We start from the raw sequence: 27,887 nt of genomic DNA, 5'->3' as shown, positions 1-27,887 counted from the left end.
ACACCACTTACTGCTGAAAGCTAACTGCAACCACTCTTCCTTGTCTACACTTTACTTGGCAGCCTTTACGTATGTAGTTTTTATTACCAGACAAAAAAAGAAACACAAAACAAAAATAACTGTGCACGTGGATTGCTTCTTCTACTCCCTTGCCTCTAAAAGCCAGTGCCATATTATTCACATCCCATATTATCCCTAGAAGCCTGTTTTCATCAGTTTATTTTAGTTACTATAATGTGTTTTACATTTTGGTGAGGGATTCCGCATTTCACAAGTCTTACTCCCTTCACCAGATACCTCTGCATGGACCATATATCGAAACACTGGTTAATGCCACCAAAAATTCTGATTTCAAATGAGATCCTTTCTGACATGGAATGAATTGCAAACTGTAAAGTCCTATTTAAATGTTGAATATTATTTCAAACTTCCCCTAATTAATAGTTTTTGCAAATTTACAATTGCTTCCTAAGTTTATTAGGAAATCTGGGTTTTCTTGCTTCTTTGTCCCTGCCAACTATTACAGGGAAGCTGTTATTCATTTTTCTTAAACTAATTGACATTGTGGGTATCAGGCCGGTCTTTATTTAGTGGTTGGCAATAGCTTTTTTCCAGGAAAAAAAAAAAAATACAGAAGTGATCTTATGAAAAAAACAATGCTCTTCTTGATGTTGTATTTGACAACTTAGACTGTATTGCCAAGGGTTTCTTTCTAAAAATACTTCAGATGGCATTTTATTTTTTTTCTTTAGTCAGAGAAAATATTCTTGTATTAGCACCGCTGTAATCCAGCTCCTTTCAGATCTCCTACATATAAAGAAGTGGTGACAAAAACTTGCATTGTCACAGGGGATCTTTATGGCGCCATCTGTCAATTAGCAGATTTGAAATAATAGGACATTAATTTCAGTAGATTTTGAATTTGGGAGGCAAATGTTACTTCTCTGACTCTAAAACCAAAGAAGGTATTTAATCAATGGTTGTTTTTCTGAATATTCTCAAGTTCCCAATTGTCTTTAGCTTATCAATAAAACTTTTTCAAACATATCATACTGAGTCACCCACTGATAGAAGTGAAAGGCTAATCTTCCCAGAATTAATTTTCATTATTGAGTCATTTTAATTCAAATGTTGGGAGTGGGAAACATTCCTTCCAACTTTGGTACCTCAGATAAATCACATACATAGAAGTTAGTAAAAGTTTAAAAATGTACTTTAATATAAATATACCTTAGTAAAAGTTTAAGAAACATACATGAACAAATTATTTTATTATCATAGCCATTTTGGAAGGAAAGGAGAGTTGATTCATCATGTTACTTCACTGATTTTTTTATTTTTTATTTTTTTGCTTGTTTCTTCTTGTTTCAACAGAACAAAAGCCCTTGTCTTAGAACTGTTGGCAGCTGTTTGTCTTGTCAGAGGCGGGCATGAAATCATTTTATCAGCATTTGACAACTTCAAGGAGGTAGGATACTTTGGAGTTCGCTCACACAAACATATTTGGACATCTTTGAACAGAATGATTTACATTTTCTGTGTGTATGTTTTATTATGAGATATAATTGCATATATTAGTTTCAGGTGTACAATATTTGTATCTGTTGTGAAATGATCACCACAATAAGTGGTGATCACCATGGTTTACCTTTTTATTTATTTTGGGGCCTACGGGGTAGACTAGTTAATTTTCTAAGACGTCACTGAGGGAGAAGTAGTGAACTTAGTCTAAATATCTTAAATGGATGCATTAAACTTTCTTTGATGTCTCATTTCCAAGAAAAGTTAAAAACTATTTGCAGGATCTATTTCCATTTGGAGAACATGGAATTGCCAGTTTGCAAACAGTTTGCAAACATGTTTTGTTAAACGTCTGTGGTTTTCATTATGGTTGATACTTGAGCACCCACCGTGTACATTTTATGAACTCTTCAATCGTAGCTATTTTCCCCAAATCACATACATTATCATTGCCATGCTGAATGCCACCAGAAACCTCTCAAATAAATACACACACTGATTTTAGCAGTTTGTAATCTTAACCAGGTGATCCTTTGCTAGGCAAATGGTAAACCCTGGGACTTGCATGGTTGAAAATGGAAACTAAAAGGGCTACAGAAGAAACAGTTGCACACAGATAATATGATACCAAGGATTGTGGCCCACGGTATCAAGACATCATGACTGAAATAATCACTGGGTGGTAGAGTGCGGGGTTACATGGCCCCAAAGAGTGCCTGTTGGCTCCCCTTGTATGTGCTTAACATCTGAGGCTACTTTGAGGTGGGATATTACAAAAATAAGTAAAGGCACTTGGAGCTCAGGCTTCAGTAAGACTGTCAGCCAAATTGTGGCTTATCCTGGCAGTCCCATTTGATTCCAGATGTTCCTGGATTAGAATCAGATTTAAGAGGGACTTATAGACTCTTGCTCATCTTTTCCTGGGAGCCTCTGGAATAAAACCCTGCTAATATTTATTGAAGACCTACTCTATGGCAGGTGCTATGCCTAGGTGCACACATGTAATCACGTGGTTCTGTGAGAATATATGAGACAAGTATTAATGTCTACATGTTCTAGAAGACTAAACTGAAATTCTAAATACATTTTGTTTATCCGTGGTCACATAGCTAGTTGAGTGGCAGAGCCAGGACCATGATTTGGTGCTCCTGATTCTGAACTTTTATTTTATTTTATTTTATTTTATTTTATTTTATTTTATTTTATTTTATTTTATTTTATTTTATTTTATTTTATTTTTTATTTTATTTTTTTAATTTTAATTTTTTTTTTTAACGTTTATTTATTTTTGAGACAGAGAGAGACAGAGCATGAACAGGGGAGGGTCAGAGAGAGAGGGAGACACAGAATCCGTAACAGGCTCCAGGCTCTGAGCTGTCAGCACAGAGCCTGATGCGGGGCTCAAACTCAGGGACCGCGAGATCATGACCTGAGCCAAAGTTGGACGCTTAACCGACTGAGCCACCCAGGCACCCCTGTTTTGACTTAGAATTTTAAAAGCTTTGACCAGAATCTGCCTCATTTCTGTAATTACTTATATAAGTGATGGTGTTTAAGATTGATTCTTCTTGGACAGGCATTTGCATGTTAGAGAAACAATGCCATGAGGGAAGAAAAGGGACAAGAGCCATGTTCTCTGTGTCCTCTTGGCATGCATTAACCTTAAGGAGGTGTCCATGTCAAAAGAGCATCAACCCATTTATCTGTTCAGTCTTAGGGTGAAAAGCATATTTGTATTGATCCTTTTTTGTTTGTTTGTTTTTAATGTAATGCCATTGTCAGCCCAGAGTCTTTTAAATTTCTTCCTTTTCTCTTTTCTCCTATTTTATGTGAGGGAATTTATTTTCTCATACATCACAGTTAATAGTGTATTCTTTAATCATTTTGGCAAAAATGTCAGTGGAATCTTCTGGGTTTAGGGAGATGTGGGAGGCAGCTGTTCCTGATCAGGAAAAGTTGTACTTAGGATTTCAGATGCTTGTGCAGATAGGGTTTGGGTGACAGTAATCTGTATTGAGCTGATCATGGCAGAGAGAGAGTACCATAGCAGGTACTAGGTAGGATACTAGGGAGTAGGGCCAACAAAAAGTCTTTACCTTCAAGAAGATTGTTTTTAAAGCTTTTTTATCTCTTTTAGTAAGTTGGGATTCCATTCACTTCCTAAAGAAAAATGAAGGGATTTTCCCTGTTTTCACCAGGAGGACTGATGGAAAGTAGTCGTGGGGTTCCACATCAGACATCAGTATCTTGTTTTGCAGATAAAGTAATGTGCAATAGAAAAGCCAGTCCCTTTGGGCTTTGATCATTGTTAAGGCACAGCCAAGCATACTGCTGCAATATGGTACCAGATTCTAAAGGGAAATTTAAAGACCATGTGTCTTAAGAATGTAGCAGGATGTTTTCCCTCTCTACTTCTTGAGCCAACAAATCCATTCTGTCTTATTTGACCACCACAAATTAATTCAAATGTAAATTAAAGGAAGGTATCTTTTAGCTTTTGATCGACTTTTATGTGTGATTCCTTAAATTTCTCACATTTCAATTGAAATTCACAATCTCAACAAGTTTGTTTTTCTGTGTTTTTGCCAAGAGTTTTGCCACATGTCTGAAGTATGTACTTTAGGAAAAGAGGAGGTGCTTCCAATTTAATGATTGCTGATGGCAGGAAGAATATTAACCCAAGGCCTTGCTTTTCATGGGAGTGCAGGTCCCATGAGTAAGCACATATATCACCTCAATGTATTTGATGATAAATGAATTCTTACTCGAAGCCTGGTTTATGACATCCCTGAAAATGTGAGTGTAAGGTGTACGTAAAGACTAAACCATTCAGTCAACCATGTACTCCTTGAATTCTTTTCTCTTAAAAAATTTTCCCCTAAATAAAAGGAATTAATACATCTGGTTTTGGTGTTGAAACATCTCCTCATGAAAATTTATGGTCCTGAATTGAAGACCAGGGTGAGAACAAGGAGTCATCTCTTTTTCACTTACTGACTAATTTAGCCATGTGGAGGGATGTATTACCATCTTGTCTGAATCGATACTTTCTTAGTTGCATTGCAATGTATGTTTTTGAACAGTTGGCCTACCCGACAGGGAGAAAAAATAAAACGTTTCGAAGCAAAGGTCGTTCTGTTGGTATTTGCATTAGTGCAGAGTCTTGTTTGCGTGAACCAGAAACTGACTCTAATGTACAGAAGAAAGGGTTGATTGGAAGGATGTTGAGAAAGGCACAGGGTTGACAAGGAGCCTAGAGAAACAGCCCTGGAAAATGGGCAAGCGTTTCTAAAATGTGGCTAGACCCAGGCTGTGTGCCCTTGAAGCCTAGCCACCATAAACACTTCTTGAGTTTCTCATCATGCTTTTTCTTCTCTCCCAAATACCATGGACCATAGCTAGTGATCCACTAGGCCATAAAAGTACACTTATGGGCAGGACGTGAACTAGCCCCAACTTTAGAGTTATAAGCACTATTTAATCCAGTTTCCCTTAGGAACCTTGAAGTCTTCTACCTAGACCTTACTCTTTCCAACTTTTCTTAGTCTTCCTACTTTTTTGCATTCTATTCTTTGATAAGTTTGACAAACTGCTTTTAAGAAAGTATCTCCAAAAGTCTGGCAAAAATGCTCCCGTTTGAAATTAGAGGGAAAGATGCTAAGGCCCACAGATTCTGTAATGGAATAGCTTGCTATGATACTAGTAATAAAACTCTTGGAGGGTTTTGAGCTACCAGCTCCCCCAGGCTGCTGGGAGGTGCACCTGGAATTCATCAGGATTCCAGAATGATTATAACTGTGTTCTCATCTGCTTCCAAAATGACAGCATCTGGCTTTAACAAATAAGCCTGAGGCCTGAGTTAGGTTATTAAAGGCCTAACTCCTTCCCACTTCTGCCCTTCTAGTATAGAGAGGTGGAGCCTTGTGAAATGAGTCACTCAAGGCCACCAGTGCTCCAGTGCACAACACTCTTGGCAGTAGCCATTATTTTTTTGGCCTTTTTCTAGAAGGCTTCTTAAGAAAGCTGATGTGGTTTAGCTACCGGGCACTGGAAAGCACTCATGCTACACATTATTAAGTTGATTTAAGAAAGCCTGTCAAGTTTTATTTACAATGGGCCAAATTGGGCAGGAAGGAGAGCAGACATTTTGGTGTGCTTCCAGCATCCTTCTGAGTTTAATCCCGTCTAATCTAACCTCTTGAACATTTGAGGGTATAGGATTATAAATTCAGCACAAGACCATCCGGATAATTCCTTCACTGGTAAAAATTTTCAACTCGGAGGGAAGGGTACTTTGTTCTTTCTCTCAGTGAACTATAAGCAATGTATTTTCTCAGATCTCAAACGGGGAGCTACATTTCTAAAGCATGCATGTATTTCACTGTATGAGACAAGAATTACACTAATCTGATTTACTGAAAGTCTTCTCTGGCCGGTCCATCTTCCAGGGATCAGGAAGCAGAGTCACAGCAATTATTCTTTTGAACTATTTATTAACTGTTACAGTTATTGCTTGTGTATAATAAATTACCCCAAACATAGTCTTATTATGTTCATGGATTCTGTGGATCAGGAAGCCAGGCAGGGATGATTGTCCCAGCTCCATCATGCCCAGGGCCTCATCAGGGAAGATCCCAATGACTAGGGGTAGGAATTCATTTGGAGGCTTCTTCATCAAGTATCTAGCTTCTGGGCTCTGATGACTCAAAGACTGAACTCAGTAGAGCCTGTCATGAGTTCTCCATGTAGAACTCCATGTGGCTGGAGGTTCTTAGAGCATGAGAGCTGGCTTCCAAGAGGAACTGTCCAGGAAGGAACATCTAGAAATCAGGTATTCAAAGAGATAGAAGTTGCAATATGTCTTCTGAGCTAGTGTCAGAGCCATCAGTGTCGTTTCCGCTGCATTCTGTTGACGATAAGTGAGTCACTAAGGCCAACGCAAATGCAAAGGGGAATCAATGATTTTACCTCTTGATGGTGGATTGTGAGGGTCACAGTGCGGGAGAACATGTGGGGTGGGAGAGCCTGCTGTGGTCATCTTTGGAAAATACAGTTCACCTCAGTAACTTCTTAAGAATTACCAACATATCTATAGTTGTTCTTGTGTTTTTTCTTTCTCCTCCTCTCAACCCAATACTCGGTTTCTCCTCAAGACCGAAAAAGCTTTATAAACTTTTTCACTGGAGTTAGAAAGGGTGGTTATTGCTTCTTTCAAGCAAGTTTACTATGGGCAAATCATATTTTGAGAACCTTTCTAGAGGAGAAAGGAGCCATTTACAGAGGATTTCTGAGTCCCTGGTAATGAACTAGTTATTTCTTTATCATCTATGTCTTTATCATCTCCTAAGGAAGTGAAGGCTGGTCTCCTGTTGATCATTAAGGGATGAGTCATGCTAACTTACTGGAAAATTTTTTCATGAATATTTGAGTGCCCCTTTATGTCAGATACATTGATAAACACTGGCAATAAGAAAATGAGTAAGACATGGGCCCTACACTTAAGGCGTTGAGGGGAAGCATCCCAGTCCAGTTAACAAAACAGAATAAATATTTTTGACAGTTAAACTACTAGACTTTATGAAGGTGAATGTCAGATGCTTTGTAAGAGGAATAACAGCTAACCAAGAGGAGGTGAAGGAAGGACGGCAGATGAGGTGGGAATTCCCAGAGGAGGCTTCCTATTGGAAAGGGTCCCTAAGCTGAATTTAGGATAAGAGTGAACTAGGTATATTAGTTTCTTATCACTGCTGTAATAAATTGCCACAAACATAGTGGCTTATAACAATGCATATTATCCTACAGTTCGGTTGGTCAGATGTGTAAAACGAGTCTATAGAGTGAGGTTCTTTTGGGTAATCCATTTCCTTACCCTTTGCGTTTCTAGAAGCTGCATATGTTCCTTGCCTTGTGGCCTTTTCTGACTCTGATCCTCTGGCCTCCTTCCTTTAGTGACCATTGTGATTATATTGGGTCCACTCAGATAATCCAGGATAATCTCTCCATCTCAAGATCCTTATCTTAATCATACCTGCAGAGTCCCTTGTATATGTAAGGTAAATATTTACAAGTACCAGGGATTAGGACATGGACATCTTTGTGGAGGACATTATTCAGCCTACCATGCCAGGTAAAGTTGTCCTTTTATACAGAGAAGGTAGCATCCTAACAAAGCTTCAAAGACTATAGTTGCTGTAGTTTGCTGTACTTTCCATTCTTAAAAGGAGCAGGGTGTGGGGAAGACAAAAGGTGGGATATGAAGTTAAGAGCAGATCAGGAAAGACCCCATTGCTTATTCCAGAGCCTTCATATTGCCCTGTAGCCTAAGGAAGCAAGAAACAGTGGTAGGAAATGTGTTCTCCAAATATTTGCTGTTTAGATCTACTCTTTCAGTAAAAAAAAAAAAAAAAAAGTTATTCTTTGCTGCACGAGTCCATTGGCAGTGGGCTTAGCATGAGGTCACTTTGACAGAGCAGGGTGTGGTTAGGGTTTGAAATTGGTTTTAGAGATTTTGCCATTCCTATTTCTCATTCCTTGGATCTCTGTTGTATTCATTTACTCCTAATATCTACAAGACTTTCCTTTGGTGTGGGCCGGGAACAAAAGAACAAAAGTACAAGAAGGTAGTGGCACCTGGGGACAGAGAGATTATCGTAGTATCTGGGAGCATTTGTAGAAATGCTTTGCTTTTCAACTTTTTTAATTAGACCCTCCCTTCTCTCCACAAGCTCAGTGCAATGTACCCAATAGGGAGCCTCATGTTCTATTTCATTCATTGCAGCCACCTTAAAAAACAAAACAAAACAAAACAAAAACACGATATTGCCTCCTTTTTGTCTTTATTCATGTAAAAATGCCGTTTCCAAAATCTGGGCCCTTTGCCAGCTGTAAAATTGTAGGCCTATATGTCCCCTTGGATATTCTGGGAAGATAACAATGAAAGACCTCAGGAAAAAGCCAGTGAGAGCTGCGTGTTACTTTAAGACCTCATAGAATCTGCACCAGGGGCTGGCACAGGTCCCTAAACACAGCACTTTCACTTGAGAAGTGTTTCTTTGACATTTCAAGGTTGTTATGGTTGTAAGGCAGGTATGGATGATAAGAAGTACTCTGCTGCGAGTTGATGAGAGAGTTGGAATGAGAAGTCTTACAGCTTTGACAGCATCATCCGCAACTCCTCAAACCATTAGAATGGGGAGCTTTTAGTTCCCGGTCAGGATTTGGTTGCCATTCTGGTATTTACTTCTGCAGAATAATGTTTGAGTCTATTTTAGGGACCCCTTGGTTGCTTTTTCCTGTGTGAAAGAACACCTCCCTATTCTTTTTCTCCTTCACTCCACCCTGACTTGTATAAAAAGGAGTTTTTTTGTCTTTATCTTGGTCTTTAAGTATGCTTGCATACTCTCTATTTGTCCTAGGTGCTTTTAAAAGCACGTTTATATTAAGTGAAAATAGAATTGTTTTAAAATGTCAAATCTGGATTATAGGTTATTTTTAGCGGTCATTAAGTTCAGTGCTAAGCAGTGGCTAAGCCTTCGACCCAGGGCTATATTAACCTTCTTATTAACTAGGCTGCTAGGTTTACATAGAACTGTTAAAATAATTATGAAAGTGCTATGCTAGATATGCCAACCAGGAAAAGGATAAATCATATATATATGTCTTAAGTATGTATATATGTGCGTATATAATATGCATGTGTGTATTATGAGTAACAGCATAAAGATGTATTTATGTAAAGTAACAGGTCCTAAAGGGAAACAAATGAAGGGGTTTGGAGTAGCCTTGATTTTCTGTGTGTGTGTGTGTGTGTGTGTGTGTGTGTGTGTGTCCTGTTGCTTGTAGTATTTGGGAAGTAACCTGCCTCATGTGGCTAAATGTCCCTATTGTGTACGGTAGATTTTTCCTTCTAGTAATGTTTCTTTAATTTTCTAAAATTCTTAAAGTTCTGAATTGTGCATACAGTTTTTTTCCCTATTATAATTTAAACTAGTTGTAAGTTACTGCCATGAGTATGCTTATTGAGCTTGACTTCCTGTGTGAGTCAAGCTCAGATTTCATTTGAAATTTAAATACTTGTAAAACTTGAGCACCTTTTTAAATTTATTTGCGCTCCATAGTTGATACATAAGGGTTTTATTTGGTTGGTTTCTTTTAAACTAATCAACAGTCATCTTCAGAAAGAAAACACAAGCAGAGTTCGTGAATCAATTCCATTTTATTCCATGTTGTAAACATTAGCCAAAAGATTGTCAGGTGTACAAAAAAGGCATATACACATATAGAAATAGGAAGACTCCTATTTATTGTTTGCTGAATACCAACAGGCTACGATATATTACTTTAATAGGGTTCACCCTATGAAGTAGGAATAAAGAACAAGAGGTTTAGAGTAAATAGACCTACTGATACACTTTAGTAATGGCAACTTTGGGGTTTTTATCAGATCCATTGACCTACAAGGCACAGTCAATCTTACATAACATGTTTTCATCTACCATACACATGTTTATACAACACCCTCAATTTTCTACTACAAAACAAACCTAACTGGAACAGTTATAGATTGAGCAGCTTATTGGAGGGTTTTTAGTTATTAGTAAAATTCAGAACTAACTGGGCTATCTGTATAGGGCCCGAAAAGAGAGGATTGGTCTTGAGCAGCATTATAAAGGAAGGAAGAGATGTGTTTGGTGGGTGGAGGGAATTCTGGTAACAGAAGGGGAAAACAGCTTCGGTCTGTCCTGGAGTGGGGTAGGTCAGGATAACTGTGCTGCATGACAAGGAACCACGTCTGACCAGGGTCCATGATACAGAATAAATCGTGGCAGGACGCAGCCGTGATTCAGCTTCTGAGGAGGGAAGAGCAGAGAGATTTGAAACCTGTGATAGAATCTCAACTGGAAGATAAAGTAGGAAGGAATAGAAAAAGGGAAAGAGAAGCAACTAATAGTTATAAAGCACTTTACTGTTTATAGTGTCTTTATATCTGTTCTCCTTGATTCTGTGGAAATCTGAGAAGGGCATTTTAGGTAATTCTGATAAATCTTAGAGTACTGATGCTCTGTATGAAGTGTGTGAGAGGGGAGAGGCTGGAGTTTGGAAGGTAAGTAGTTCAGGTATTAAGGGACTGGGCCCTGGATCAAGTTTCTGGCCATGACAATGGATATGAAGCCACAAAATCAGGACAGGATAATCCATTGAATTTGGGGACAGACATAAGAGGAGAATAAACATCTATTCAAATTATATACATTTAATTAAGAACAAAGTAGCACAGCCACAATAAACAGATATCTGGGATTTTTTTTTTTTTCCAGAGAAGAGAATAGGCTTTGTTTTTTATTAAATTCATTCTCTTAGTGATGGTAAAATGTCCAATGTCAGATTCTTGGTTATGAACTAAAGATGAGGAGTGAGAGAACAGGTTTAAACAGAGATATTGGGGATTGTGTGTGTGTGTGTGTGTGTGTGTGTGTGTGTGTGTAATCTAAATAGAGACAAGGATTGTAACTAAGGAGATGAATTCCCTGGGGCCTCAACCTAGAGGAGTAAGGAGGCCAGGCTAGAATGGACTGGAAGGATGCTCAGAAGAGACTGGCACAGGGCACAAAAGACAGTCAGGAGAGTTACAATATACCTGGTGGGTCTGGTATCTTGTGGTGCAAGTTCCTGCTTCAGATGACAGGTTAGTCACATGGTCTCTATGTCCCTTCCAATTCTGCAGTTTCATATTTCTATATAAAATGTGGTTTGCACATGCCTATGTGTGTAGTATGTATTATGCATATATGTTCAAATGGTTCCATCTGAGAAAGGTTAAGTGCTTCTTGTATTACAGATATGAAAACAAAGTACCCAGATAATGAAATGTTTGGTACAAAAATTTACAAGCAAGAACAGATGTAACAGGTCTAAGGGCGGTTGGTAGGACTGAAATAAGCTTAAAATAAAAATAGAGCACAGTGATTTTAGACTATATTGGATTGTTAGTCCCTTGGAAATGGCCGGAAATGGCTGCATCGGTTTCTACACCCAAGTGTCATTAAAAAAAATCTGCAGTGTGTCAAAGAAACTTGCTGCTTCCCTATCCAGAAAGTGAACTGGATGTACTAGAGGTACATGGTACCTGCCACTCATAAGGGCCTGTCTGTGAAAGCATCGCTTTCTTGGGCAGTGTTTGGAAGACTGAGCTTTTGAGCCATGATTCAGACTTTTCATTTACTGGCTCCTCCCTCACACCCAGACTCTGTTCTGCTCACTGTAGTCCTGCAGCCATTCCTCCACCTTAGTGGCACATGTGGCTCCTGCCTAGTTCTTTCATTCTTTGTATCAATCTGCCAAGGATGTATAGTCCTGCTTAGTTTTCATTCACAACAATTGTCTCAAACGCAACTCAGAAGAAAATGGCTCCGTGGTTCCTGACTGTGGTCCAGCAATCACTGTCAGTCACCCTTCATCATGAAGTTGAGCTCTCTGACGGAATTTTCCCCCCAGCTCTGCGTCACTGGAGAGTGGAAATGGCCAATTACAGTAACATGAGCTATGGCCCTGTTTTGTTTCAGCAGTATGGTTTTGGCCGTGGAAAATGAGAGCTCCTTCTCCACAAGTGTACCAGCAACACGTGTGGTATCCCGGGTTTACTGGTATACCGCTAAGAACAGCACCGAATTTGCCATTTTGAAGTATTTTCCAGGAATTAGGTGTAAAACTAGGAAGTAGTGTTTTCTGTGCAGTAGTTACCAAGGGCATGTTTAGTGCATTGTTAAAAGATAATCATCTTTTTGTTGCTTGCGTATTTGTCCTTTATTGTTTGATATTTTAGTGTATCATGCGTTCTAGGGCAAATCTGTTTACTTGGGTAGATTCACTGAGTTTGATTGTCCCAGAACTTTGGGGAATGCATGCCCTACAGACCATGTGGGAGAGAACGGTTTCATCTCTCTCATATTCTTGCTCAGAATTCAGCACTCACTTGGCTTTGGGAGAAGAATATCTAGCTTTGTAATGAGCCTCCATGCTACAGAGGTAGGCACATCCCAGAGACAACGGAGAATGGTCGGGATCCACTGCTCTCTAACTTGTCTAATGCCAGGGATTGTACTTGTCCTTGTGTAACATAAGAACTAAAGACTTCTTCTTTTTTTTGATCTTTTTCTACCTTGTAAACTGGTGGAAGGTTTCTTTCTGTCTAGGGAAATCTGCCCTGTCTGAAAGATGTGACTTCATCTTTGTGGAGACATGGCAGATGTCCTAGTCCTTTGTATGGTGTGATGGACTCCCCGACAATCTTGTAAGACATTTTACTATTAGAAACCCATTCATTTGCTTCTGCAGGTTTTGGGTTTTGAGAATTCATCATCTTTGTAGATATAAAGAAGCTATTCTCTAGTAGTATAATTTAGTAGTTCTTAAACTTTTGGCCTCACAACCTCTTTTTACATTAAAATTTTTTTTATGTTTTTTTTTTTAATTTTTGAGAGAGAGAAAGCAAGCAGGGAAGGGCGGAGAGAGAGGGAGACACAGAATCCAAAGCAGGCTCCAGGCTCTGAGCAGTCAGCACAGAGCCTAACATGGGGCTCGAACCCATGAACTGTGAGATCATGACCTGAGCCGAAGTCGGACACTTAACCAACTGAGCCACCCAGGCGCCCACCCCTTCCAAAGTTTTTTTTTAAAGTTTGAGCAATCTCTATATTCAGTTCAATGTGGGGCTTGAACTCACAATTCTGGGATCAAGAGTCACATGCTCTTCTAACTGAACCAGCTAGGCATCCCAACATTCTTAAAAATTATGAAGGATCCCCCAATTTTTTCTTTATGCAGGTTATGTATTGGTATTTACCCCATTAGAAAGGAAAGAAAAATTTTGATACTTATTCATTAAAAAGGACATGATAGAGGGGCGCCTGGGTGGCTCAGTTGATTAAGCATCTGACTCTTGATTTTTGCTCAGATCATGATCTCAGTTTGTAAGTTTGAGCCCCACATGGGGCTCTGTACTGACAGAGTGGTACCTGTTTGGGATTCTCTGTCTCTCCCTCCCTTTGCCCTTTCCCTGCTCATGCTCTCTCTCTCTCCCTCTCTATCTATCTCTATCTCTCCAAATAAATAAATAAAAACAAGAAAAAATAACATAATAGACTTATTACATGTTAATGTTATTAAAAAAATCTGTTTTTCAAAATTAAAAAAAAAAATATCAATGACAGGGGCACCTGGGTGGCTCAATCAGTTAAAGGCTCAGGTCATGATCTTGCAGTTTGTGATTTCGAGCCCTGCGTTGGACTGCGTGCTGACAGCTCGTTGCCTGGAGCCTGCTTCGGATTCTGTGTCTCCCTTGCTCTCTGCCCCTCCCTAACTTCTGCTCTGTCTCTGTGTCTACATTAAAAAAAATTTTTTTTTAAATCCATGTCAGTAGTGGCTGTTTTAGTCATCTTGGGCTCCCATAACAAAATATCATACACTGAATGACTTAAACAACAGAAATGCATTTCCTCACAGTTAGGGAGATTGAAAGTCCTCATGCCAACATGGTTGGATTCTGGGGGGTCCTTGTCTGGCTTACAGATGGCTGCTTTCTTGCTGTATCCTCATATGGTCTTCCCTAGGTGTGTGTGTGTGTGTGTGTGTGTGTGTGTGTGTGTGTGTGTGTGTACACAGGTCTCTTTCTTTTCTCCTAAGGCCATCAATGTCATTGGATTAGGGACTCACCCTTATGACCTCATTTAACCTTACCTGCTATAAGCCCTATTTCCAAATACAGTTGAATTGAGGGTAGGACTTTGATATATGACTTTTGTGGAGACACAGTTTAGCACAGTCCAGTCCATAATAGTGCCATTACTTTAAATTTTTATACATCTTTTTAAAAAAATTTTTTTTAAATGTTTATTTTTGAGAGAGAGAGTGAGCGAGCAGGGGAAGGGGTAGAGACAGAGGGAGACACAGAATCCAAAGCAGCTCCAGGATCTGAACTGTCAGCCCAGAGCCCAATCCAGGGCTCAAACCCACAGATTGTGAGATCATGACCTGAGCTGAAGTCGGATGCTCAACTGACTGAGCCACCCAGGCGCCCCTGTATTTTTATACATCTTCTAAAGTCTAGCTTAATATTCATGCCCCGTCTGCCCCTGCATTCAGTTGTGTTGTTTTGGTGGAAGTAGTTGAAGAAAATTCAGCCTCACACAAATGTACAGATTGAAAAGGAAGTATTTTAATAGAATTTATAGTTAACAGTGGATATTTATGTTTTGAAGCTATACTATACAAACACTGGACAGGTAGTAGCTTCTTAAAGTAGAATCTGAAACTGTATTAATGAAATTCTTGTACTCTTGTTAACTTTAAAATTTATTTGCTTGTCTTGTACCTTGAATGACTGTAGTTTTGAAACAATATGCAGTAGTTAGTTGGGAAATACCAATTCACTGAATTATTCACATCTTCTAAATACTGACAGATTTCATCATGCAATATTTAAAAGAAATCACATTATTATCACCACCAAATTCATCAGAAAAATCTGTAAATATTGGAAAAGCTGCCAAACTTACGAGGAATAGAAGTTCTCCACAATTCTCAGTTTTGCTTGAAAGCTCAATTTTTGTCACTGGGAAGAAATATTGTCCGTTTCCTTCATCCATTTTCAAGAAAATTTCCTGCCACATTTTTAAGTCTGAATAACTGTAGTGTGTTAGTTATTCTTTTAAATAATGAAAAGATGGCTAGATCGTCTTGCAACTAGAATAATCACAGAAGCCCTTTTACTCAAGACACCCGTATTTTAGTAAATAGCAGAAGTGCTTTAGGCAGGCTTCCCATTTTGTCCTATAGAATACTAAACAGGTATATATTCACTGGTCAAGATGGAATAAAATTAATATTTTTTATTGCATCATCAAGGGTATTTTTTATTTAAGCTTTTAATTTTAATTCCAGGATAGTTAACATACAGCGTTAGAATAGTTTCAGGTGTACAATATATTGATTCAGCAGTTCTATACATTATTCAGTGCTCTCTATGATAAATGTACTCTTAATCCCCTTCACCTATTTCACCCCTCCCCCCACCCACCTCCCCTCTGGTAGCCATTTGTTTATTCTCTGTAGTTAAGAATCTGCTTCTTGGTTTCTCTGGTTTTTTCCTTTGTTTGTTTTGTTCTTAAATTCCACATTATGAGTGAAAACATTTCTCTGACTTACTTTGCTTAGCATTATAGTTTTTAGCTCCATCCATGTTGTTGCAAATGACAAGATTTCGTTCTTGTTATGGCTGAATAATACTCCATTACACATACACACACACGCCCCACATCTTCTTTATCCATTCATCTATTGATAGACACTTGGGCTGCTTCCACAATTTGGCAATTGTAAATGATGCTGCGATGAACACCGGGGTGCGTGTATCCCTTTGAATTAATGTTTTTGTATTCTTTGGGTAAATACCAAGTAGTGCGATTACTGGATCATGTGTTAATTCCATTTTTAACTTTTTGAGGAACTGCCATACTGTTTTCCACAGTGGCTGCACCACTTTGTATTGCCACCCGCAGTGTAAGAGGGTTCCTTTTTCTCCACATCCTCGCCAACACTTGTTGTTTCTTGTATTGTTGATTTTAGCCATTCTGACAGGAGTGAGGTGGTGTATCATTGCGGTTTTGATTTGTATTTCCCTGATGGTAAATGATGATCATCTTTTCCTGTGTCTGTTGGTCATCTGTAGGTCTTCTTTGGAGGAATATCTGTTCGTGTCTTCTGCCCATCTTTAATTCAGTTTTTTTGTTTTTTTGAGTGTTGAATTGTATCAGTGCTTTAGGTGTTTTGAATATTAACCCTTTATCAGATATGTCCTTTTATCAAGGGTATTCTTAAGTGACCCTGGCTTTTAAGGGTATTCTTAAGTGACCCTGTTTTAAATGGACACTGATGAATGCAATGATTACTGTAATACTTAGTGCCAATGCCTTGAGTTGTGCCCAGGCAGCAGTGGTTTTATTCACCCACCAATTGCTTCTGCACCACTTCTGCCTACTCTGTGAAAAAGGCACTAACACCTTAGTGTCATTGTAATAATAGTTCTGACCTCACAGACTCTGTGAAAGGGCCTCAGAAATGCTTGGACCCAGAACCATTACTTTAAGAACTGTTTCCCAAGTACACTGTCTGCTCTCTTGTTGGGCCAGGTGGAAGTGATTCCATTTAAATGAGAGTAGGGTCCTCCTGATAGACATCCAGGATTAGGGCAGAGCACAGAAGAAACTGGAGGAGATGTGGAATGAGAGGAGGGAGCAGTGGACAAACCTCAGGCATTTGCCTGTTTGTGCACCGAGGTCTTTGATCTAGCAAACAAAGAGTCCTTGTCTTTAAGGGCTCTGAAGTCATCGCACATCTTTGTTAGATTTAGTTCGACTTGTGATTCGAAGTGAAGAGAGCATGGGTTGACATCTGCCTCCCAAGCAGGCCCCGAGATATGTGGTGACAATGCCACAGGATTTAAACAACTCCTCTCCTGTGCTGTTGGTACAATTCAGTGAACATTCGATGACCGCTAGAAAGTGTCATTGTGTCCTCTCCCTTGCCTTGCTGGGCCAAATTGGGTATGCTCAAAGGAGGAATCTGTGAGGAGAAATGAATGGAAAAAAAAAAAAAAAGGATAGTGTTACGCCTTCTCCTACTTTAGAGGAGTCTGATGGATCAGTCATCCCAGAGAAGACCGAAGGCCTTTGCTTGTCATTTAGTCCTCAGGTAGCTAGTTAAATACCAGTCTGTTTTGAGCTGCAGTGTATTCTGGTCTTCCTGTAGGAATAGAAGCCTTGAAAGAATCTCCATATGTTCTTACTGATGACCAAGAGATATGTCTTATATTGAAGCCAGAAAGAGTCAAGTCAGACATTAGGAATATTTCTGGAAGATGTCATTTATGAAGAACTGTATTGTGCAGCCTTACTCTCTAGAATGTAGTGAAGGTCATTTTTGTTCAGGGAAGTGGTAAAAAGGCATTTCTCATTTAAGATGTGGTGTTTCAACGAGTTATTCTTTGGGGACTTTACTAGCCCTTCCATCTGTGTCAGGACTCTTTCGGTACAGCAAAACACATATATGAAAAGTAGAGGGTCATCTGGATGTTTTGTGTGGCTCATGCCAAAACATCTGGATGTTTGAAACATCTGGAAAAGTGGCTGAAGTTTCCAGGAGGGTGATTAGCATTACGTGGATGAAACCTCTGGCTCCTAATCAGATATTTACCGGTTCAACATTGACAGAAATGTTGTATTAATTTATGGGGGAGGAGGGTTGAATAGACTGTAGAGTGCATTCCGTTGTGCAGCTTTCCATAGTTTTCTGGGGAGTGAAATAAGGTGTTTTAGTTGCAGAATGTTTCAATCTGATGAATATTTCTGCCTTTAAGTCCCGGGAGACATGAGAGCCAGCAGTAGGTCCAAGTGGTGTGCTTCTGACCCAGCAGCCGGGTGGTGTCAGTGTGTGAAACGTCCAGGTACCTGAGGGGAGAGAGGTTGTAGACCCCTGCAAGCACAGAACACCCCAGCAGAGTGGTCTTCTGTCAGGCCGTCATGGGCTCAAGTAATCCTCAGACCGGGGGCACTCTCAGTGGAAGGTAAAAGATGCTCTTCACCTAGGGCAAACTGTGAAACGACTGTTGACTTCATGCGGCCCTGAGAAGAAAACGGAACTTTTGTTCCTGGGCAGGCCCCGAGAAGGGTAGCGTAATCAGTCATAATAGACCGTGCCTCCTAAGAGGTGCCTTCCTGCGGGGAGCCGTGTGGATCACAGGGGCCTATTGTGAGGGAGAAAAAGAAAGTATTGAAGCAGGCACCAGGCAAGCAGGGCAAGAAGGAAACGCTTAAGCAAGGGGCCTTTAATTTTTATGTAACTAACCCAGAAGCATGTTTTATAACCACCTCATAAGAGTCAGGCCTCAGTCTGGCTGCAGACTTTGTGTGGTGCCCTGGGAGCTGTTGCTGGGGAAGCCAAAGACAGTCATTGACCTTGAAGGGGGACGGAGAGGTGGCTGAAGGCCGGCAGTCTGTTGTTCATTTCAGCATCTGGCTGGCGAGAATACTCTTTATTACAGGCTTTTGTAAAACCATCTTTTCTTCGCTATTAGCCTTAAGGGAAATCCTCCCCTAACCCCTGTTCACCCTTAGAGACGCTTTAAAGCACTGCCTCTTTTGCATCCAGAGCCCCAGATTTATCCAAATGGTTTGGGACAGTGTTCAGAAATGTCTTTCACAGATGGAGAGCAGAGTTGAGTCGTTTTTTGGCACGAGTTGTGCTTTTGCTTCAGTTCTCCTTGAAGTGAAAATATATGTTGTTTGTCCTGGGTGTGGCCCATTTTATCTGGGCAGGGCAGGATTTATCTGCTTTACACGAACCAGTGAGCGAGATGCTGTGAGATAGTGCCCTGGCCCTTATGTATGGTACACAGGACCTGTGTAGCTGAGTGCCTCCCTCTGAATTTGGTTTGTGTAGAGCTTCCAGGCTGGTCAGTTTGGGAATATCGTGTTATATGGCCATGCCTAGATTAGAATTTTAGAGCTTCAAGATAGCAAGTGAGGTTTTTGGGTTTTTTTTTTTTCCTTCAAACTTTTATTAGCAATGAAAACCTTCAATGAAACTTTTTTCAATGAAATCTTATCAGGCAACTCAGTGCAATAAAGCAGAGCTGGATAAACCAGGACGGCAGTCCCAAGAACCTTTCTTACTTGTGTTTTTCCTTTGCCTGCCAAGCTCCCCCTTTGGGAGCTCCCCAAGTATTCCTCTGTCACCCTTAAGGCTTTCTAAAAGCAGCCTTGAAAACAAGAAATATAACCTAAGGCTCTTGAATTAATGAATGTGAAAATGGAAGTCTAGAGAGGTTCACCAAGTTGTCCAAGCTCACAGCAGAGTGGTGGCAGAGCTGTGACTTATGACCCAGGTTTTAGGGTCCCCTGCTTAGTCCTATATCTGCCCTCATATCCCCTGACCCCATCAGTGTTAGAGCTTCAAGGTGCAAAGAGGAGTGGATGTTAGGCAGGACCTCAGGGATGGGTGGATGTTTAGTAAACTGAAGTCTGTGGTCCACGACCTGAGCCTGAGGGTTTTTGCTTTCTGTGGTGTTAATCAGGGCCAGGGTATTGATTCACATGAGACTGATTTATAAATGAAGGTGCCTGTTCAGTTTACAGCAGAGTAATGTTTTTCCAGGGCATATACTTTTATCTTCCTGCTGTCGGACTTAATTTTTGGTAGCTCTGGCTGCTAGTAGTGGAAGCCTAATTCCCGATGGAGTATTCTCTGCAGTCTCCTCTTCGGGGCCTATCTGTGGCTGCAATTTCTTCAATTTGCTCATCCCCCCACCTACTTCAGTGGCTTCTTATCACCGACACAGTAAGTTGGTGTTAAAGCTAGCGGGGGAATGAGAAATACCTTTGATTATATGAAAGTCAAGAAATGACAGATCTCAGTTGCCACAGAACAGTTTTTTTTACTTGAAAGTTCTCAGATCATACGTTGTCTGGCCTTTGTTGGCACATGGCAGATCTCTGCAGCAATATATAACGTTCAGTAATACATACGTGCGGATACGTTCCTGGCTCTTATGTACACTTTGGTGAAGTCCTTGCGTGCATCCCCATGAAGGCCAATCGATGTGTGGATTCTGAATGCAACTGAGAATTGGCATCTTGTTTCTTTTATCCTCTCCGTTTTCTAAAACCAGGTCAGTGTCAAAGGAAAGAAGAGACACGTTCAGCCATGGTTGTCCCATTTGAACCAAGTGTGTGGGGGTGGTCCAGATGTGAGCGGTATGAGCTGGGATGGCTTTCCTTTGATGCCGAACACAGCTTTACCAACCTCCCCCAAACATATCTTCCCATTTCCTGTGGGATTACGGTATACACTTGTTTAATGATTGCTGAAGTATTGTAGGAACAAATGTGAATCTGGTTTGCATGCTTCCTTTCCTTCAGTAGAAATAAAGGGGGCCTCTGGAATCCCTGCTGTTCCTATGGAACAGTGTCAGAAAATACCACCCTGAATTCATTAGTCGAGATTGGCAGCAGAACTGTCTACCTAAACCTCTCCAGAGAGGGGCTTGGTGAAGCTGACAGGAGAGGCCCTTCTGGGTCTCCCAGTGAGTGAGGAGAGTGGTCCATCAGATCATTCTTCCAAAGTTCCCTGAAGCTGGCATCTCTGCTGGCCATATGTCATTTTTGTGCATTGGGATTCTTTTCACCAAGCTTACAACAGCTATAAATTGGAAGATATTAAGTCGGTTGTTTTTGACAAAGGTATTTCTGTTTCCTAACACATATGTTCTTAGCATGGATTTATCTGTTGACAGGATGCTCTCTAAAGAAATGCTTATATTCAAAGCTCTTTTTTAAAAAAAATTTTTTTTTATTTATTTTTGAGACAGAGACAGAGCATGAGCAGGGGAGGGACAGAGAAAGAGGGAGACACAGAATCCAAAGCAGGCTCCAGGCTCTGAGCTTGTCAGCACAGAGCCCAACACGGGGCTCAAACCCACAAACCATGAGATCATGACCTGAGCCGAAGTCGGACGCTCTACTGACTGAGCCACCCAGGCGCCCCTATTCAAAGCTCTTAATGTCTGTTTCAGTCCTGTCTACCAGGGTACTACATGGTTTTTGGGATCTTTACCCAGCACGAAATTAATCTAATATTGCTTGTCCTAGTTTCAATGCCTTTAAAAAAATTTTTTTTGTTAACAGGCTGTGAATCATTTTCTTGCTGCCCATATGTGCTTTCCTCAGCCATATAAAATCCCTTTTTTCTAATGCCTTGCACACAGTCTCTGATTTGGGAGTTACCTTATTATTCATTGTACCTATGCAGGGGCAGTGGGTAAATTCCTGCTTCATTCCCATGATACCCAGTTATGGTAACTGTATCTCCTTATTGTTAAGTCAGAGATTGAATGAGTTGGAGAATTAATGATCTAGTTACCTGGTTTACAATTGGTAGTCAGGCTTTAATCTGCTGGTCTATATTATATAAGCTACTGGTTCAATAGCCACGGATAGTTGTTAAAAGCACAGATTCCTAGTTCCATTGTGGAGATTTTCATTCAGTAGGTCTTGATTTAGATCCAGGAATCCACCATTTTTAGAAGTTCCATGGAAGACTGTGGTGCAGGCACATCAAGTATATGCCCAGTGTCATGATTGTGGTTTTCTAACAAGAACATTTTTCATCTGTTGTTGTCTCAGATATGAAGATAGTTTAAAACATTCCAGGATTAAGTAATATATGTTTATCTGCACATTCTAGGCTGTGTTGGAGAAAGAACATCAGTCAGGCTGGCGCTTGGGGACCTGGTTCTAGCTTCTGCATTGACTTTTCATCAAATTATAGATGTATGATCTGTCTAGGTATCAGTCTCATTCATAAATAGAGGGCACCAGGTACTTTCCAGATTCCTGACATTCTTTGATTTGAATGGTTTTGCGTGGAAGGAATTGTATTCATCATCACTGTTCATTGTTAGCTGTTGCTTCTTCTAGTTTATTGAGTGCTAGCTGCTCAACAGACCATTAGTCACAGCTTCTGGTAGCTGGTAGCTGTTCGCAGATTCAAGACAACTTCTCTTCCTTTCTCCTGCCACTACCAACCTCTCCAAAACAGATAGAAGTAAACCATTCCCCTGGGAAACAAGTTCTTATGTTGGGGTTTGTCTTAAAGAAAATTCAGGTTGTAATTCTGATCCTTTCCATATCCAGCCTTGGCAGTTTTCACCCACTGGGTCCTTTTTGCAGGCTAGGGAGTTTTGTCCCTTTGGGCACAAGATGTGGCTGATGTCATAGTCTAGGGAGCTATGCTTGTAATGCCTCAATCCCCCGCCTCTTAACAAACCTTTTGCTTCCAGGAATTTGCTTCATATTCTCCAGAGGGGCTGGCTGAGATGAGTGGCAGAACAAAGTATCCCTTTAAATGTCTCTGCCTTTGTGGAGTTGCATCAAAATGATCTATAGTGTTTTTAAAATTGTGCACGTGCGTGTCACCCAGCACCCCCCGGTCCTATTGAATCAGGCTCTGTCGGTGGGATTGGATTCGTGCTTTTAAAGGCTTGACTTCCAGTGCTCCCTCTGGAGCCTTGTTGTCTTCCTCCGGACTGGGTTCATGCACTGTTTCTTCTGTAATTATTTTTTGTTAAGGCAGGTATAAATACGTGGAGAGTTGTTGTCTGAATACGGTAAAGTGTGGTGTGCATCTATTGAGAAAATTAAGTTGCCTTGAGACTTAGAAGGCCCTCAGAGGCTGAAGGCTTAATGTTCCCATCACATGGTTTGGACATGAATTACCACTAAAGATTTACCCGTAGCACCTGTCTACTGTGGGCTGATGGTTCTTTTTTCATCAACGTGATCATCCTTTCATTAAGTGTATCTTAACATAATTAGTCATTTGTCCTTTTTTCAGTGTAATTCAACAAATATTATTGAGAGCTTCCAACATGGTAAGCATTGTTTTAGATGCTGAAGGTAGTGTAGTGAACCGAACAGACAAAACTGCTGTCTTCTTAAATCTTCCTCTTCACTGAAATAAATATTTATGTGGGATTTAACATGACGGAATTAAGTGGCTGCATTATAACATTATGAAACACCATTTTGGGGGAATTTTTCAGGATCATCCTACATATATTTCTAAGACCACAAATAGAACCAAAAAACTGAGCTAAGCATGTGAAACCCGGATTAAATTCAAAATGTTAAGACTAGGGACTGTCTTACTAACACTACATGTAGCTCAAGGGTGTTCAGGTGCATACTTTCTGAAGGCAGAAAGAATAAGCCATTTGGCTCCAAATAAAGGTTGCTAAGGCCACTGGCAGAATTGAAGTTTATCCTTTAATTTTGGGAATAAGTCTCCAGAAAGTTCTTACTTGTTACAAATCTTTCCTTGACTCTGTATTTTTGACTCAATGTAGACCCAGATCCTTTGGAGCACTTGAGTTTGTAGTAATTTATCTTGCCCTTTTACCTGTTCGGTGAAAACATTAATTTGAGCTGAATGTTTCAGGCCTCTGGGCTGCTAATTTATAAGTTCCTGCAAATTTCTGTACTTGCCTTAAATGGGTTAGTAGAACTTCCCAAGTGTCTACTGTAGTACTAGATACTTTACTGCTGTGGTGTCTACTTCTGTGTTGTAGTTTATGTTAAAATCACTTGATTTAGATGTAATAGGAGCATTGTCAATCTGCTTTTCAAGGAACTTAAATACTGAATTGTCCAAATCTTTTAGTGTACCTGTTTTATTTATTTTATTTTTTTTTATTTAAAAAAAAATTTTTTTTTTCAACGTTTATTTATTTTTGGGACAGAGAGAGACAGAGCATGAACGGGGGAGGGGCAGAGAGAGAGGAAGACACAGAATTGGAAACAGGTTCCAGGCTCTGAGCAGTCAGCACAGAGCCCGACGCGGGGCTTCGACTCACGGACCGCGAGATCGTGACCTGGCTGAAGTCGGACGCTTAACCGACTGCGCCACCCAGGCGCCCCAAGTGTACCTGTTTTAAAAGTGCTTTTGTAAAAAGGAAAATGGGGGGGGGGCGCAGGCGTCGTTACAGTTTTCCTCTTTTAAACCATAACATTTTGGGATTCTGCATGCAGGCTAAAAAATTGTTGGACTGCAAAAATAACCAATGAAAGGAAAACACATTTGACATAGATTTCAATATATTGGGGAACATTTAAAAGAAACTGAGGCTTAGCTTTAGGGCCTGGCTCATGTTGCTGTTTGTGAGTTAACCAGCTTAGAAGAGAAGGAAACAGTGTGTGAGAGAGGCAATAAAAAGATATTCTGGAAATAATTATTAATGCTAAAATTCCTGCCTCTAATTTTAGAATGCTTATGTTTGGAATTTCATATGCATGATGAAAATGTGTATTTCAGGTTTGTGGAGAAAAACAGCGCTTTGAGAAGTTGATGGAACATTTCAGGAATGAAGACAATAACATAGATTTTATGGTGAGTTATTCCAGGACCACATTACAATCAATAAGGCAAGCTCAGTTTCTGCACTTTTTTCCTAAACCCATTTATGTTTATATATGATACATATGTGTGTGTATGCGCATATAAATGTTACAAAGGACAGAAAATTGAGTGTAATCTGCTATAGATTCGATCTAGAGTGTTCCTCACAATCTGTATTTTTCCCTTACAGTGTTTATTTCCATTTTTATTCCTCGTGCACATACTGTACTAAAGACCCAAAGTACTAATTATTTATAGCAAATAAAGGATGAAAGCATGCATTTGGGAAAAGGATGTTAACTGCTGGGACATATACCTGCGGTTGCCAGCTTTAGCTGTCAGTAAAGCTGCATCAGGATCCTGAAGATAGAAGTCAAGAATCTGGGATGCTTGGGTGGCTCAGTCAGTTAAGCATCCAACTCTTCGTTTCTGCTCAGGTCATGATCTCATGGTTCATGGGATCGAGTCCCGTGTCAGGCTCTGCGCTGACAGCATGGAGCCTGCTTGGGATTCTCTCTCTCTCTCTCTCTCTCTCTCTCTGGCCCTCTCCCGTCTCTGTCTTACACACCCACACTCTCTCTCTCTCTCTCTCTCTTTCTCTCTCTCTCTCTCTCTCTCTCTCCCTCCCTCCCTCCCTCCCCCTTCCTCCCCCCCCCCCCCCGTCTCTCTCTCTCAAAATGAACATGGGGGAAAAACAAACCAACAAAAAAAAAACCAGAAAACAAGAATCTTGCCCATTTTGCTTTTTGTATACCTCAGCCAGTGCCTTTCTCCAGACTATATTCTCAAAGACTAGAGTGCTTTGGTTTGTAGAATTGACTGTACATATCCCCCAAATTACTCTACAGGGGTGATTCCTGCCCTGGTAACTCTGTGAGGGCAGAGTTAGACTGCGGTTCTCCTTAGTGGGATAGTTCACATGTAAGGACGTGTGGTTCAGCAGTAGGACTATCCTCTTCAGGTTTGAACAGCAGTAGGAGTTTGAGAACTTCCAAATTCATACACTTAAACCTTAATCTTGGACTGAAGATAGACAGTTTTTGAGACAGACTTCCCGTGGGTGGATCCAGATTTGCAGGCTTTCTTTGACCTAATCCAGTTGACGTACACAGCTCCTGCTCTGGGGAGGTCTCACCTGGGCTTTGTACCTCAGGGCACTTCTAGCTCGGAGCAGGTATACCAGTCAGTCTTTAACATTGTGAGTCTTCTAAAACTTATGCTTAGGGTGCCAGGCACACTTTTCATTTGAATTGCCTTAGTGGCTGTAAAACATGAAACATAATTTTGGAGATTTCTAACCCTTTTATGTGAATTTTTTTTCTGGGTCTTTACATTTTATATGCATCCTAGCCCTCAGGCCCTTCTGAAAGTAGTGAGAATGATGAAATTGTTTATAGAGAAGTCTTGCTGTTCCATAAAGCATGTTATTTGCTGTTTAAAAAGGCAAAAAATCTGAGACAAGGAGTGCTGTTACACTGGCTTTTTAATTTAAAAAAAAATTTTTTTTAATTTATTTTTCAGAGAGAGAGAGGCAAAGTTCAAACAGGGAAGGGGCAGTGAGAGGGGGAGGCAGAGAATCCGAAGCAGGCTCCGGGCTCTGAGTAGTCAGCACAGAGCCTGATGCAGGCTCGAACCCACAAACTGTGAGATCATGACTGACCGAGCCACCCAGGCACCTTATACATTGGCTTTTTAATTTTGCTGTTAGGATTTTGGGGAGTGTTTAAGGCCCATGTTTGCACTAGTGATAAATATGTGAAGAAGTCGTGCCCTGGCTCACTGTAGCAGTTTCTTTCCTCTGCCTTCATACGGGCAACTTATTTGTTCCTGAAAGCTGAGGTTGCAAACTGGAGGCTCCCAGGCTGAGCCAGCCTATAGGCTTGTGAGTTTAGTCTGACAGTGATGTCCTTCCATTAAAAATTTGAAAGTTGTGCATACAAATATAGATTTCTAATTTTTTCAGTTAAAAATTTCTGCCAACACTAGGCCCCGTTTTTGCAGAGTATCAAGTGCTGGAGCGAAGTAGTCTGTCTGTCTTTCTTTCTTTCTTTCTTTCTTTCTTTCTTTCTTTCTTTCTTTCTTTCTTCAGTGTTTCCTTATTTGGGGGGGAGAGAGAGAGGGAGGTGGAGCGGGGGAGGGGCAGAAAGAGAGGGAGACATAGAATCAAAAGCAGGCTCCAGGTTCTGAGCTGTCAGCACAGAGCCCGATGCAGGGCTTGAACTCACCATCCCTGAGATCATGACCTGAGCCGAAGTCGGATGCTTAACCCACTGAGCTGCCCAAGCGCTGCTTCCCCCCCCACCCCGCCCATTTTTAAGTCTAAAGATCCTCCTTCTAGTTTGCCGTGGTCCACACCATTTCTTACTGTATTACACGTGGTATATTTCACTCATTATCATACCTTGTGTATCCCTCTGCCATTTGAGTTTGTGCTGAAATTATATATAATTAAGCCCTTTAAAATGCCTGCACTTCTTAGAAATGAGAATATATTTCTTGTCATTTACTTATATGTACATGCATCAAGGAACCTAATTTAGAAACTGCTAATATACAGGTACAATGATCAATTCATCTGTCACCTAGCAAAATAGTTGCTTCTCAGGCATATCATAAAACTCAACAACTATTCAGAAGAGAAATGGAAAAATCCAACCATATTTTCCTCCAGAAAATGAGGCTTTTCTTAAACTGTCCTTGGGAATGCAGTTAAGTTGCACAGCCTCCTTAACAACATATTCCTCATAAAATACAATATAAATTTTTCTAATGCAGCAGAAGGAAGAAGGAAAAAAACCCTGACAATCTTTCTTTAGCTCATTTAACCATAGAACTTGAAGTCATTTTTTCAGTTAAATTGCAAAAGAATCTCCTTGAACCAAGAGAGTTGACATATCTTCCAAAGATAGCCAGTGTATAACATATACTCAAAGAAGAGTCTAACTCGATAGAAACAATTTGAAAAAAGATAAAAGAAACTGGGTTTCTTCTGAGGTCTTCTTCTGAGGAAGAAGGCAGTTTTCAGAGTAAATGTGAATCTGGATCCCTCACTCACTTTACCTTTTTTGCGCAGGCTGTGTTTACCCAAGAGGGAAAGGATTAGTAAGATATTTTTACCATAAATAAACTGTCACTATTTTTTTTTTAAAGTTTTATATATTTACTGTGAGAGAGGGAGAGAGCAGGGAAGGGCCAGAGAGAGAGAGACACACACACACAGAGAATAGCCCAAATAGGCTTCATGTTGTCAACTTGGGGCCCGATGTGGGACTCAGGCTCATGAACCATGAGAGCATGACCTGAGCCAAAATCTAGAGTCAGATGCTTAACTGATTGAGCCACCCAGGTGGCCCTAAACTGTC

General features: G+C 40.3%; 1 protein-coding gene across 2 annotated transcripts in view; it reads left to right on the top strand.

Annotated features, from left to right (window-relative positions):
- FMNL2 (formin like 2) overlaps positions 1-27,887 on the top strand; it is a 309,457-nt gene that overhangs the window by 246,639 nt on the left and 34,931 nt on the right. For both annotated transcript variants that reach the window (XM_047085655.1, XM_047085654.1), the window contains exons 9-10: positions 1,375-1,468; positions 24,442-24,516. In XM_047085655.1, coding sequence (XP_046941611.1) covers positions 1,375-1,468; positions 24,442-24,516 — 169 coding nt within the window. The remainder of the gene's footprint in view (positions 1-1,374; positions 1,469-24,441; positions 24,517-27,887) is intronic.

This window comes from Lynx rufus, unplaced genomic scaffold (genome assembly GCF_022079265.1).
Source record: "Lynx rufus isolate CCGP_SWC_20201006 ecotype Redwood Valley unplaced genomic scaffold, mLynRuf1.p SCAF_2, whole genome shotgun sequence".
NCBI classification, from domain to species: domain Eukaryota; kingdom Metazoa; phylum Chordata; class Mammalia; order Carnivora; family Felidae; genus Lynx; species Lynx rufus.
This window is presented reverse-complemented; position numbering and strand designations above follow the sequence as displayed.